Source organism: Lontra canadensis, unplaced genomic scaffold (assembly GCF_010015895.1).
Source record: "Lontra canadensis isolate GAN:19392208 unplaced genomic scaffold, GSC_riverotter_1.0 scaffold104, whole genome shotgun sequence".
Lineage (NCBI taxonomy): Eukaryota > Metazoa > Chordata > Mammalia > Carnivora > Mustelidae > Lontra > Lontra canadensis.
In genome coordinates this window covers 6,531,078-6,544,817 of record NW_022631098.1, presented here as the reverse complement: position 1 = coordinate 6,544,817, position 13,740 = coordinate 6,531,078, and the positions used below count along the sequence as shown (strand labels likewise).

At 50.5% G+C, this 13,740-nt stretch overlaps 1 protein-coding gene across 4 annotated transcripts in view; it reads right to left on the bottom strand.

Annotated features, from left to right (window-relative positions):
- Window positions 1-13,740, bottom strand: part of TTC12 (tetratricopeptide repeat domain 12) — a 42,338-nt gene that overhangs the window by 3,959 nt on the left and 24,639 nt on the right. For all 4 annotated transcript variants that reach the window (XM_032838387.1, XM_032838389.1, XM_032838388.1 and 1 more), the window contains 9 exons: window positions 13,368-13,556; window positions 12,198-12,267; window positions 11,289-11,377; window positions 9,077-9,245; window positions 5,243-5,335; window positions 4,174-4,234; window positions 3,263-3,400; window positions 2,691-2,789; window positions 2,192-2,260 (listed from right to left, as the gene is read on the bottom strand). In XM_032838387.1, coding sequence (XP_032694278.1) covers window positions 2,192-2,260; window positions 2,691-2,789; window positions 3,263-3,400; window positions 4,174-4,234; window positions 5,243-5,335; window positions 9,077-9,245; window positions 11,289-11,377; window positions 12,198-12,267; window positions 13,368-13,556 — 977 coding nt within the window. The remainder of the gene's footprint in view (window positions 1-2,191; window positions 2,261-2,690; window positions 2,790-3,262; window positions 3,401-4,173; window positions 4,235-5,242; window positions 5,336-9,076; window positions 9,246-11,288; window positions 11,378-12,197; window positions 12,268-13,367; window positions 13,557-13,740) is intronic.

Below are 13,740 nucleotides of genomic sequence, written 5' to 3'. Positions count from 1 at the left end.
GGATCTTCCAGTTCCAACTTATTTCCTTCCTTCCTTCCTTTTCCCCCCTTTTTAAATAGCTAGCTGTTACTGTCTTTTAGATAGAACACTGTCTCGAATCTTTCTGAGGACATAAACAATAGTTATTTTTTGTTTCCTATATCATCTCTACTTCTTTTGAGTTGATTTTTCTATTAATCTTGGTTTTTCTATTTCTGTGTGCGACTTTCCCGAAATGTCCAGTGATCCTAGCTGCCCATTTCTGGGCACATTTGTGGAAAATGTTGACTGTTGTTGACTGACAGATGGAAAAGAGGCACTTCCAAATCCTAGAAAGCAAAACATTTTCCTCTGGTCTTTCAATTCCACGAAAGAGAGCAAGCTCGAATTTTCCACCTGAGGCATAGCTGCCTGGCTGCCCCACGCGGTCCCCCATCTCTTATCCATGCCCTGTGTTGTACCTGGTGTTCTGGAGTCTCCATCTTTTCCAGGGTCCTCTAGGGCAGACCCGTGTCCCTGCATCTGTAGCAGGCACAGTCTCCTTGGCTCTGCCTCGTGAATTATGCCTTTCACAGCTATTCTACATCTTCCAGAAGCAGGTTAAAATGATTAACAAACCAACTGGTGACCTCCTGCCTGTTCGTTTTGTCAACGTGTTTCTAACTTTGTTGTTGATGTTCCCTAATGCTTTCAGTCTGATTTTAATGAGGTTCTCCCGAGGGAGAAGGGATGAATGTGTGTATTGTCATATTATGAGTTTTGTTTCCCTCAGCTGCTCCCTGCAGATGCTAGAATGTTGCTGTAGTTGACACTCCGGATCTCTCTTTAGGCCCAAGACAGTGGGGAGAGCCCTCTATTGAAGGACCAGACCCCCCGCCCGGTGACATTCTGCTCTGCTCCACAAGCAGGTCAGCACCAGACTGAGGCTCAGGCAGAGTCCTGGGAAAATCTGGCCAGGAGGGAGTCCTTGAAGGGTTAGCTCACAATCACCCTAGGCCTCGATCTGGTCTACATCATTCAGGAAAAACCCAAGCACCTGAGAATAGTGGCGATCACCACTTTTGGGGTCATGGATTTTTTTTGAGAATCTGATAAAAGCCATGATGCCTTCCCATGAAAATGCACATACTCTCAAAATTGTCTGTACAATATTAGGGATTTCTGGGGAACCTGGAGACCCACCACACATTCCCAGAGTTCACATTAAAAACCTCCATCCTCCATCCTGGGGCACCTAGGTGGCTCAGTGGGTTAAAGCCTCTGCTGTCAGCTCAGGTCATGATCCCAGGGTTCTGGGATCGAGCCCCACATTGGACTCTCTGTTCAGCAGGGAGCCTGCTCCTCCCCGCCGTCAACCCCACCTGCCTCTCTGCCTACTGGTGATTTCTGTCTATTAAATAAATAAATCTCTAAAAAAACAAAAAACAAAAAAACCCTCCATCCTATCATGTCTGAATTGGTTCAGGGAAGTTGTAGGCATACTAGCCCCAAGCAGGACTTGTCGGATCTGCTCAGAACCTTTTTAATGATCCTGGACCCAGTCCCCAGTCTGTGCCCTTGTAGGGCTGGTTTTCCAGACCTGCTGGATGTGCCCTAGTTGTTTCTCTAAGCACCAGGGCCCTGAAATAATAGGTGGGAAAGCTGGGGTGATTACTTAGGCAAGTAATTATTTTTACTGTTTTGAAGCAAAGTATTATTATAAAAATGAATATAAAATGATAAATGAAATTTAAAAAAAAATAATAAAAAAGAACCCATCCTGGGATGGCAGTGAATAGTTTGCTGAATCACTGATGTTCTCCCAATGTTCTGTGTTAACCACAGCACTTTCTTGACTTTCTTATCCAAATGTCAGAAACGGAGATGAGAAGGCTATCCCGGCACGTATCTCTAAGGGGCTAAAACCATTAAGCGTAAATAACCTCCAGGGTCGTGGGCTTCAAAATACAGGCCTGGCTTTCTTGACTAGGGAAAAAGAATCTAAACCAAATCTTGGGGCCTCTTCAATTTGCACCAGGATATCTTGGAGTAGAACAAATCGGATAAATTACACTGTGTAAGTTGTTAAGTCGCAAGCTACATGGAAAAGGGATTCTTAGCTTGGGTGCTTGGACTCTAGAGGGTCCACAGATGGGCACTGGGGTGGCGGTATCACCGGATCCCCAGGAACCACAGAGGAAGCCGTTTCTGGATTTCCCTGGGAGACACTTACTGTCAGGATCCCTCCATCCTGGCTGTTCAGTAGAAAGATGCACCTCTTGCTCACCTCCGAGGCCCAAACCTGCCACGACAGGGAGACAGGAGGACGTCTGACCAGCCTGTTAATCTGAATCCTCTCTGCAGCTTCTTCTGAGCCAACAGAACAGACCCCTCGCCATATTCTCCTCACATCCCCTTCTATCATTTTACTTCTTCCCACAGCTGTCTCCCTCACAACAGGGCGGTGTCTTGAGATCAGAGACTCCATTTTGTTTGACTTGGTAAATGCAGAACCGAGCAGCGTGCTCAACACACCCACTGGGCTACACCTGAGTGACTCACACATCTCTCGGAGGAACAAAGTGACAGAGCATCTGTCCAGCACCCCCCACTCCCACCGCCACGGTGTGAGTCCCCATGCTATTCTCTTGGTGAAAATGAGATCAGCTCTAGCAATGGCACTGGCTTGGGGTGTCCCAGGGCTCCTGGCAGGGGAGGAAAGAATGCTGCACCTCGTAGAGGATGGGGGACTGAAGACACAAGTTCATCACAAGTCCCAGGAGCGTGTACAAGATCTCTCTGAACAGGTCCACATCCTCCTCACACCGGGCCTTTGGAAACAAAGCAAAGTAATCAATGACCTTTCTGCCCTACAGCTTTTCATGACCATCTCATCCCCTTGGCAATGGCCCCAGCATTACTTACACGCCCTAAGTTGTCAATATCATGAACCTAGAGGATGTTTCAAGATCAGAGACCAGTTCCATAAAGTGTTAGTGCAGGAGACTTGCAGAGTCCCCAGTGCCTGTGCCACGTGACCCTGGTTTGGCCTGGTCCTGGGTTTAAACTGGAGAGTAGTCACGCCAACTCTACCAGAAAATCCTTCAACCCTCTCCAGGGGTCTGAGGCTTGACTTGGAGGGCTCTGTGAGGCTGGCCACCCACAAAATCTATGGTTATAGAAGGGATAAACCACTGGCTCCAGTACCCTCAAACAGAAGTTTTGGAAAAGCCAGATAATCAATAAGAAGCCAATGTTCCCAAAGCAGGGAAAATACTGATTCTGACTAGAAAAGTTACCATACCATAAGGCCCAAACAGGCCTCCCAGAATTCTTCAGAGGCAGACATCTGTCTTCGGATGGCGGCCTCAGCACTGAGGTTCCCCATGAGGGCAATGCACCGGCAGAGAGCTGAGGGGTTGGTTATAATGGGGTCTCTCTTCTGAAAGGAGTCGAGAGAAAGAAAGTCTGCATGGAGCAGGCAGACAATGCCAGAGCCATCTTGAGGGGTGTCTCTCATGAAAATGCTTGGGAACCAGAGAGCATAATGTCATCCAGGGGCATCAATGGGCTCATGCTGGCACTAGGATGGAGGCACACAGAGGGAGAGACCCAGCGCCTCAGCCTGGGGTGGGGGGCCTAGGGCTTCATCCTGGGGATGCCACCAATCAGCTTGGAGAACTTGGGCAAGTCTTGTCCCTTCTCAGAGCTCCCATTTCCATATGTGTGTTATACGCAGGTGTGGATATGCTCTCCGGTCCCCTGGGACTCCAATGGCTTCCTCAGGACAAGTCCCTGTCACGGCAAGCTCTCCTAGGAGAACCCCATCCTGCTACGTCCTGCTTCAAATTTCCATTAACCCTCCTGGTGGGGATGACTGCTACTGAGGGGACAGGGCTGCCCTGCGGTCCTTATGACGGGTATTAGGGTCAGAAGGGGACGGACAGGGACTGACCCCCTCTCTGCCTTCATGTAAGACACACAGTCCACATCCACCTTTGTCTCCCCTGTCCTGACCCCATCGCTACGCCACCTCCACCTGTCCGGACTGCAGCTGTTTTAATAACCAAGGACCGTGCAGACTCCAGCTGTGAGTAAATGATTAATCAACCTGAGCCACGAAAGGAACCCTGGAGTGTAAACTACGTTTAAATGGCTCTGCTCACGCGCCTGAGAATGCCTGTCGAGGGTGATAAAAGTGAGGGGCTTGCTCACCAGAACACCTGTGAGCACCAGGAGCGCACCTGGAAGGTTGGCCTGGAACCAGACTTGGAATCTGTTGAGAAAACATCTCTTGATTTATTTCTGCACAAACTATAATGTAAACACAGCACCTTGGCTAATGGAGCAGACGGTCACAAACTCTGGGCCCATGGGATTTGCAGTGTGCATGGATGATTTATTCTGACCCTCCCCCCCAAATGTCACTGGGTATGGAGGTGGCTTTATTTTTTCTAAGTCTGGAGAATTGCCTTTGATGTTAAACAACAGACCTCAGATGGCAGCTTTCTCCATGCAGAAGTTGCCAGAAGCCCCAGATGTCTGCCAAGCTGACTTAACACCACCCCTGCTCTCCCCGTGCTCTGAGGCTGTGTGCCCTGCAAACAGGAAACACAGTCCAAGCATGTTTCTGGAACACAGTCGTGGGAAAGGCCCAGATGTACACACATCTGCATGTACGAGGACTGGCTCTTACCTGTTCCCAGCCCATGCCAACGGCCTATGAGCACAAACATTTCTGTCCCATTATATGACCATTTCTAAGCAAGATACCCTAAAGTTTGTGAGGAAATTTAAAAAACAGACAAGAGATGCACTTAAAAAATCCTCAAGAATTATGAAAATCTGAGAGAGGCATTTGCTGTCTTCCCCAGCAGGCAGCTGGAGATGGGGGAGGGTGACCCACAATGCCACTGGTCCCCCAAGAGAAGACCGCTTTCTACTGTGCCTTCTCTCCCATTCATTCAACACACATTTGCTGGGCAGTTCCCATGAGGTATTGATGAAGCGAAAGAAGCTTCTCCACTACATTGTAGGCTTGTTTTCTGTGAGAGGTCCTGTTTTAAGTCTGCTGCTGCTTCCAAACCCATCGAACAGTGGGGCTCCCTGCACGTGGAGGGACGGGAGTGGCTAACTCCAGCCGCCTGCTAGGAAGGCGCCAGCCTTCCTACTCAGTGAATCTTGTGATGCTGGCCAAGCCTCCCTACACACTGCACATTTTTAAAGATCAGACAGTTTAACAAAGGTTGCAGAAGAAATGTCAGTTCCTGGAAATAAAAATTACCTTTCTTCCAGAGCCAAGTCTGTGAGCAGTCCCATAGCTGAGTTGGCCTCCTTATCTGAGAAATCAAGAAATGACACCAGGGCTTCCAAAAATCTGCAAAAAATCCATAACAACCTCAGAGCGGGCTGTCCTCCAGCTGAGAGCCTCCCCAACAAGGAGACCTTGCAAAGAGACCAGGAAGGAGTCTGTGTTTGGGTCAAAGAAGCTGAAAGTGTGGCCTCCCTATATCCGCCTAGGAAGCCCAGATCCCTGGCCACCCCACAGAGACACTCTCCTATGGGAATGGCTCTGCCACTCAATGTTAATTCCCAGAGGACTGAACAGTTTTAACCAAAGTTCATTGACTATCAGATGTCAACTGGGGAGGAATCTCTAGTGCCTCTGCCATGTGACTCTGGCTCAGCCAAGTTCAGTCACATAAGTGACATCTAAGTGGCATGCTTACTAATCTACTGATGACTAAAGTGGGAGGGAGGGCCCCCTAATGAGGTGGGGTGGGTGCAATTAGGATTCAACAAGATTTTGACAGGCTGCTGAATACATCAGATGAAATGGAATAGGGTTAAATTCAAAGTCCTCCACTTAGAGCTGGAAATTCTATCTAAGTGAGAAAATTTGGAGACCGGGGGTATGCCTGGTTCATACCAAAAAGACTTAAGGGCTTTCAGCCAATTGCAAACTTAGTATGAGCCAACAGTCTGGTGCTGTTGCCCAGAAAAGCTAACGCAATCCTCGGCTGCCTTAGCAGACTGACTGGCACCACTGGGAGTTATCTGTCTGTCCAGCCCACCCGTCCCAAGCACCTACAGTGTGCTGAGTGCTGTGCTTAGTACAGGGGCACAGTCTTGGGGTCCTGGGGGCCTACAGTGACCCTCGTGTGTTAGGTGGTGTGTTAGCAGTGGATGCATAAGAAGCGGGCACGACGTCTAGAAGGGGTCTGGAAGTCAAACCATCCGAAGGATGGTCAAGGAAACCAGGATGCTTAATCTGGAAAAGATCAGTGTCTTCAGTGTCACAAGCACCAGAGAGTGGGAGCTCTGAAGTATGCCTCGGGCCTTCTATAGACTAAACGCAGGCCTCCGCGTAGGGAGCATGGAATGGGCCAGGCAGTTTGTGACTGGTGTGAGGAGATAACTTTGCATCACTCAGAACTTTCTTGGAACAGGATGAGGTGGTCTGGGAGGGGAGATCTGCATCCTTTCATTGGCTGGGAAAGACCCCGTCATTAGCTGTTATAGCGCCCATCCTAATCAAATGGAGAAAAGCATAATGGTAATGCTGGAATCTTTCTTGGAGGGCATCATGCCCAGGCCATAGTGGGGTACCCTATGGAGGAGATGGGCACTGGGTGAGGCAGGACTGGACTGTTTCTGTGGTCCTGGGTGACTCCAAGCTGCTGCAAATCCCCACTTCCTTCCGGGGTGCTCTAGAGTTCCTGTTCTCAGAAATCATGTATTTTGCTGTTAGTTCAGATTCTTCCTTCACCAATTAAATCCGTTTTCTTCAGTCTTGAGGATGAATGCTAATGAACCTGAAACGTACAGAAGAGGAGCTGGCCATCTTAGATCATCTTGGTGTTTGTCTTAGGAGACATAAACAATGATGCTTCCTCTCCATGTGAAGAAACATATATCCTGTTTCTTTACTATGGCAGCTGCTGTTTGCTGGCTAATCCCATAGACACCCCACTATCCCCTCTCTATCCTGCCTTGAATACAGAAGCTGGAACCACTGTCCCCACCAGGGGTGGCATGTGACACAATTCTGAGTGAACAGAAATAAGCAGTAGCTTCTCTTGATAAAAGGGACAGATCTAGCTGCTGGTAACCTGTCTTAATGAGGGATGTGATACTTGAGCTACAGCAGCCTCGTGAGACCATGGGGGAGAGATCAAGAGGAGGTCAGAGACCTTGACCCTGATATCATTAAGCCACAGAACTGGCTGTGGCCATCTGTAGTCTTTTCTGTTATGTGAGACAAGACCATCTTCTCCCGATTAAGTATTCTGTAAAAGGCAGCAGAAAACATGGGACTGGCACGCACGTTATCTCTTCTCTTAAGCTTCCTCATGAGTCTATGATACCAGTGAGACACCAGAGCTTGTCAAGGTTAAGCAGCTTTCCTGGGCCACCTACGTAGAAGAAGGTAAGCAGAGGATCTGAGCTCATGACTGCCTGCACTGAAAAATCCAGGGCTTTCCACAAAGTGGCACTGGCCTTCCCTCGATTCCTGTCAGTACTCATTTGTCCCCTCGACTTCTCACACAGGAAAAAGCATTTTAAGAGGGAAGGGGTATGCGTGCTTCTCTGGGAGGTCACGGGACCCGTGTGCAGCCTCGTCCTGCGCCAAACCATCTCCCTTCATTTCAGAGAACACAGTCCACCTCTTTCTGGTTTAATCTGAGGTGGACATTAACAAGAAGAGTGGGCATGAAGGTAATCAGCAGAGGTGTCTCTGACCGTCTGGAGACAAGGAGGGACTGCGGGAGATGCTCAGAAATGCCAATCTCCAAAACACTGGAAAAATCCAAATGAAAACTCAAGCAATCAAAGACAACTGTGGGGGGAGGCAGCGAGGAAGCTTAGGACAACCGCAGCTATATTTACTCAGAGAGGCCAAAACCAAATGAAAAACCACGAGGAAGGCATTGAGGAAACGACTGCAGTCATTAAAAACATGAAATGTGCTTTTGAGGATTTAACTCTAACAATCTATCTGCTCATGTGACCTGAGCTTTGGGGGGTGGCCAAGCCTCTGCTCATGAGCCACAGGGGCCACGGCAGTGCTGAGAGGGGGACGGCTGTAGTTAAGGCTCAGCAAGCACCCTGTCCTGAGCACGACGGACCTCCCAGCTCCATGGGACAGGTGCCAGAGGTCTCTGCTTGGCACAGAAAAGATCTGCCAGGATTTCAAATTGGGCTGCTTCTCTTGGTGGGAACAGAAGCAGGAGCTGGCCTTCAGAGCCTGGGAGAGAGCAGGGTGAGACTGCCTGGTGATGTGCCGCAGATGCTCCTTTCCCATCTGTGAAATGGGCTCATAACACTTATCTTGTCTCCTTCTCAGGCTCAGAGGAGATAGAAGAGTGAAGAGAATCGGAAGCCAACTTGTTTTTAGACTGTGTATGAAACACGTGTAAAGCCAGCAGTGATCCTTGCTACTACTTCCGCCAGGTTGAGCCCCACGAAATTACCAACATGCAATTCTTTTGATATAAATAAATGAAAATTTCACACACAGAAACTAATAATATTTCGACTAAGAGCACTGGAAGGAATTGCTGGCATTCAGTAAATTTTTTATGAAGTCCCCTCAGGGAAGAGGCACATCCCATTTCCACGGTTGTACGCCTCGGAAAGCCCGACGTACGAGAATGTTCCAGGTGTGTTTTATTTATTGATACTCTACCTTGCTCCAGAAAGGCTTTAAGAATTTGCCAACTCAGAGAGTGTCACCTCAAACAGGAATGAAAGAAGAAACATACGGGCAGCAGGAGAACCAGATGGAGGCTGACAGGGCAGGAGTGAATGACCCAGTTGAGACAGATTCTCGGGGTGGGCTTGGAAGGGCTGCCATTTACACCGTCTTTGATATCTGTGACAGGGAAGCTGGTCAGAGAAGGGAAACTGCCCACAGGTACCAAGTTCACATGGGAGCTCATCCCAGAGGTCCTCCCAAGGGAGGGCTCCTTCCATGGGCTCTTTCTGGTTTTGACCCTTAATGAAGTCTGACGGCACCTCTAGGGTCCTCCGACACTAGAAGGGGTACGGGCAAGCGTTAACTTGGCAGGTGACCATCTGAGAAGCCCCAGGGCAGCTCCTACTGGCAGAGTCCTACCGGGTCAGGTCAAGGTGGCTGATGATCAGGCCCCGTCCGTGGTCTGTCTGGGCGAGCTGCAGGAGCAGGGCCAGGCTCTGCTGGCGGACGGTCAGAGCCCTGGCGGCCAGCAAGGAGGGCAGCAGCCGGCCCAGGTCTGGGGTCTCCAGCAGTAGACGCTGGTTTTCCTCTGCAAGATAGGGGACAAGCGCCTCGTGCAATGACAGCGGGTAAATCACTCATCTCTCCCACCATTTCCCACTAGGACATCCAGCCCTCCTCTGCCCTTGTTTGAGAGGCAGGGTAAAAAATGTCAGAGCACGAGCTCTAGAACCAGGCTGCTGGGCCCTGGCGACATGTGCATGATCGTGGCTGAGTCGTGAACTCCTGTGGCCCTCAGCTTCCTCCTGAGTGCAACGAAGAAGACGGCTGGTGTGTTAGCAGGGCTCAGGGAGTGGCTATAAGCCGGTGCTTCGAACAGGGGCTGGCTCACATGTGGGGGCCATGTAGCACTACTCTTGGCAAAGGCTCCTTGGTGTGTGGGATTTGGAACGTGAGGAAAGAGACCAAGATTGGCTTAACTGTAGATGCCTTTAGACTGTCGGTTTTCATACACGGGCCAGAGAAAGCCTTGAGTTCCTTCTAGAAAACTAGAAATCACGTGAGACCACACATGGAGAGAGCATACCCTCCTTCCTAGATGTCAGCTACTTCCAAGGTGGTGGCACTGGCTCTGTCCGCTCCCCGCTCGTTCCTTGTCTAAGCAGGGACCTGAGTGCATTTGAGAGGACGGAGGGGGATGGGCTGGAGTAGGAGACTGCCAAGAAAGAGCGAGTTTGTGTAGCTGATATATTTTCTTCTGCTGGAAAAGGAGCTCATTGTAAATAAGTCAAGTAACACAGGAGTATAAAGCTGACTGTGAAGGTCTCCTCCTCTCGTGGCCCTTCTGGGTAAGCTCATTCCTTAAAGGAGCCACCCCCCCTCTCCTGTGACACCACTGTTAGAAATACGAGCCACCTACCCTGTCTTGGCTTCTCTCTCCCACTCAACAGCATATCATGGACACAGTCCCCTGTCTGTAACTTTGTAAGCATCCCTGTGTCCTTTAGAAAAGCTTCTTTGCCTTCACTGAGTTGATGCACTTGGCTTTCCCGGATCTGACAGATCGTGTGTGTCACTGTCTGTGTCTGACTCTGTTCTCGTGTTAGAGAAAAACATGACCCTCAGGTTCACAGAAACTGAAGTCGGCGCAGGCTGAGGAAATCAGGGCTGCCAGGAGGGAGGGCCAGGTCTGGTTTACCCCGAGGAAACATGCTCCCTGTCATGTGTCTGGGGGGTGTGGGATGGCCACCCCAGGTGTAGAATGCCACAGGGTGGCAGAGCGCCTTGATAGTGGCTGTCGTCTGAGCCCAAGTCCCTTCAGGAAAGTGTCCCCCTCATTCTCCAGTCCTCCGGAACTTAAGATGACTCCCTCACTCTACTAAATCAAGGGGAAAAGTCATATCATCTCATATTCATCCCATACTCATCTAGTTTACCAATTGTCTCCCCCGGCTCTACGGCCCACTTCCCACAGCAGCCCTAAGGAAAGGAGACCCAGCTAGCATCTCTCCCATTTTCAGTGTTTTCCGTCCTAGGTCAGGCCTCTCCCTATGAAAACATGCCTTTTTAAAAATGAAGGATATACTTATAATTTTTATTTATATTTACTAAGCTCATGCAAAAACTTCGTGAACCCCAGAAAATGCTAATATGTAGACAGGCAAATAAATGTGAACAAGTCGATAAGCATCGTGTAGCATTTACTGTCCCAGTATTACACTGATCAGTGTCATAAATAAGATGGCAGCAGGGACCATTGTTAAGTCTCCCAATGCTGAGATGGGTACTGCGGTCAGCAAAAAGGAATGGTATTTTTCGATGGGCAGGACAGGAACAGCTTTGTCCACTGTATTGCCCATGTGCAAGCAGACATCACGCGTCTGCAAAGCGCCCAGGTGAGGAAACCGCTCATTCGGCGGACGGTGACTTCGCCCACCTGACGTCAAGGCAGCTATAAGGGACAGAGACACGGCTGGAGTGCAGGCTGCGCTTCTGATCCCGAGGCTCTCCCTGGGGGAAGGGCCAGACGGACATCACCTCCCTCGGGCCTGGCCTGTGGGGGAGACGGTCCTGCCCGCGCACGAGCATCCCCAGAGCACAAAGAGGACTGACAGCGACGACCCGTGCTTACCGTTCCCCGCGCACACTGCTTGCCAGAGCCTGAGGACAGACACGCACACCATCTCTTCCACTGCATCTTTTCCTGCTGTGGACAAGCACCTAGAACGGACGAAGAATGGTACCGGGAAAACTGGAAAGTCACCCTGATCCTCTTGGCTGGCTTTAGTCCGCTTCCTGACTCCTCCAATGCGGGCAATGTTTTAACGAGGAGCCGCAGGTCACCGGGACCCGGGGGCTGGGCAGCACGGGTCTGAGAGCTCCGGGACGGGGTCGCAGGCCGAGGAGTCAGGGCTGCACGGAGGGAGGCTGCTGAACCGGGGCCATGGGCAATGGCTGCGCGGTGACGTGAACGGTGGCAGGCCAGCAGCCTACTGAGGGCTCATGGGCCTCCACACACATCCAAACGTGTGCTGGTGGCCCCGACCCACACTAGTGTTCTAGCCTGAGGAGCTGCACCCAAACCACTGAACTACAAAATAAAATAAAACTAAATTTAGCAATCCACCTCCTTTCCTAGGGGTCTTTCTTCAGATAAAATTACAAATGGGACCAGCCAGGACCCAGCAGATCTCATTTCTTGATGTGATCAGCAAATTCCAAGAGAGGAGAGAACAAATGGCAATCTTGCCCAAAGACTGGCAATCTTGCCCTTTTGGGAAGCCAGAAAAAATGGTCACTTCTCTGACTTGGTAGTGCCTGGAGGAAGCCCAAGGGGATGCGGCCGACCTCTTCTCTCTCTGGGAGGTTAACTGTGGCCAAAACTCAAACCAGGCTCTGCCCCCTGCCGGTGGAACAGGGACTGAGGGACGGGACCAGCCAGGGAAGCCCCCGCCTGTGTGACCAGGGATACTACACGGAGAACCGAGAACCATTCGTCCTTCCTTGCGTTGCTGCTGACGGCCTCTATAAACACCCCTACCTTCTCAGGACCGCATTCTCGCTGATGAGACTGAATCCGTTGTGTGTCCTGAATAAAGTTTGTTCCGTGCCTGGAATGAATTCATAAAAACCGCATTGGATTTCGGAACCGTCTGGCTGATGTCTGGCCAAAACAGAGCCAGCTGATGATGAGAAACCCACTATGGAATGTCAAGGTCACCAAATTCACAGATTGGGCAGAAATAAATACCTGTACGTTCTGAAACCTACAGCTGTCATCGGCCACTTCTAGCCTCAGGGAGGGGGACCTCCTGTTCTGAGAAGGGGGGCTGGGCCCGGGTGCCCCTGGCAGTTATCTGACAACACATCACTCTGTCATCTTCAGAGAGTCTCCAGGAGCTGCTTAACTTCTGGGAAGAACGAGCATATCCATCTGTTCTTAAATATGTATTTTGAAGCTGTTTCTAGGCTCTAGAGAGGAACCTATACTCTCTAAGAAATCAGTGAAGGGTGTATTTGAGCGCCTCCCCCATCACACGCTACAGAGAGGTCCGAGATCCCATCTCTGTGCACAGGGCGTCCTGTTGCCGAGTACAGAAGTGGCCGAAGCCCTGACAAGGACGTCTACAAGCGCCGCTAAAAGAGGACAGCAAGGCTCTCGCCAGCAGCAGACACTAGCGCATTTGCTCTGGAATGACCTACGCATCCTGAGAAGCCGTTACACACAACTGGGGTGAACCTTATGGTCTGTCTTAGAAAATTCTGTCTTCCGTTCCTCTGTGGCTGGGGGGAGATGTGCGAGGGTGGGAGATGGTGTTGTGGGGGGCCTACGGGGAAACCCGGAAGGGTGCAGGTATGTGGACAGTGTGAGGAGGACGGGGGAGGGGTGCTTAGGTGAGGCGTGTGCGTATGTGAGGTAAATACGTTTGGTGAGTACGTGCCCGGCGTGTGGTTTGTGGGTGTGTGTTTTGTGTTGTAGTGTATCTGGGGGCGTCGGCCGCCTATGCTCTGAGCACACGCATGCTCTGGGGGGGAGGGCGCCGGGGCGCGGGATGTTTCTCCCGTGGCCTGCTCAGTCCTGACACTACAGCAGACCTGCAGCATTTGTGGAAGGAAGGGGTATAGGGATTCTCCGCCTCCTCGGGGCTGACCTCCACCCTGCCCTTTTACGCTGACTATATTCACAAGGTCACACGCATTTCTGGCTTACAGTCCTTCATCATTTCAGCCAGGATTTCAATCCCTCCTGCATAGAACAAGGGGGTCTGATCGGGCTTGCACAGCGTCTCCAGGAGATTTCTGACGGCCACGGCCGTGTTCTTTCCCGCATCCAGCGATCTGTGGGCTTCCTTCTCTTGAAGGTCTGCTTTCTCCCAGAGATTCACTTGATTCAGGTAATCTGTGAGATGAGAAGGGAAAGAAAAGGAGAGAAACAAACAGAGCCCTAATGGTCAACATCACGACCACAGAGTAGCCTTTGTGAAGGACGGGAGGTTGAGAGGCGTGAAGTGTGACCATCATTCAAACCTGGCTTCAGCAGGGAAAATTTTAGGAAGGATGTCCAGCCTATACCCAGAATTTTA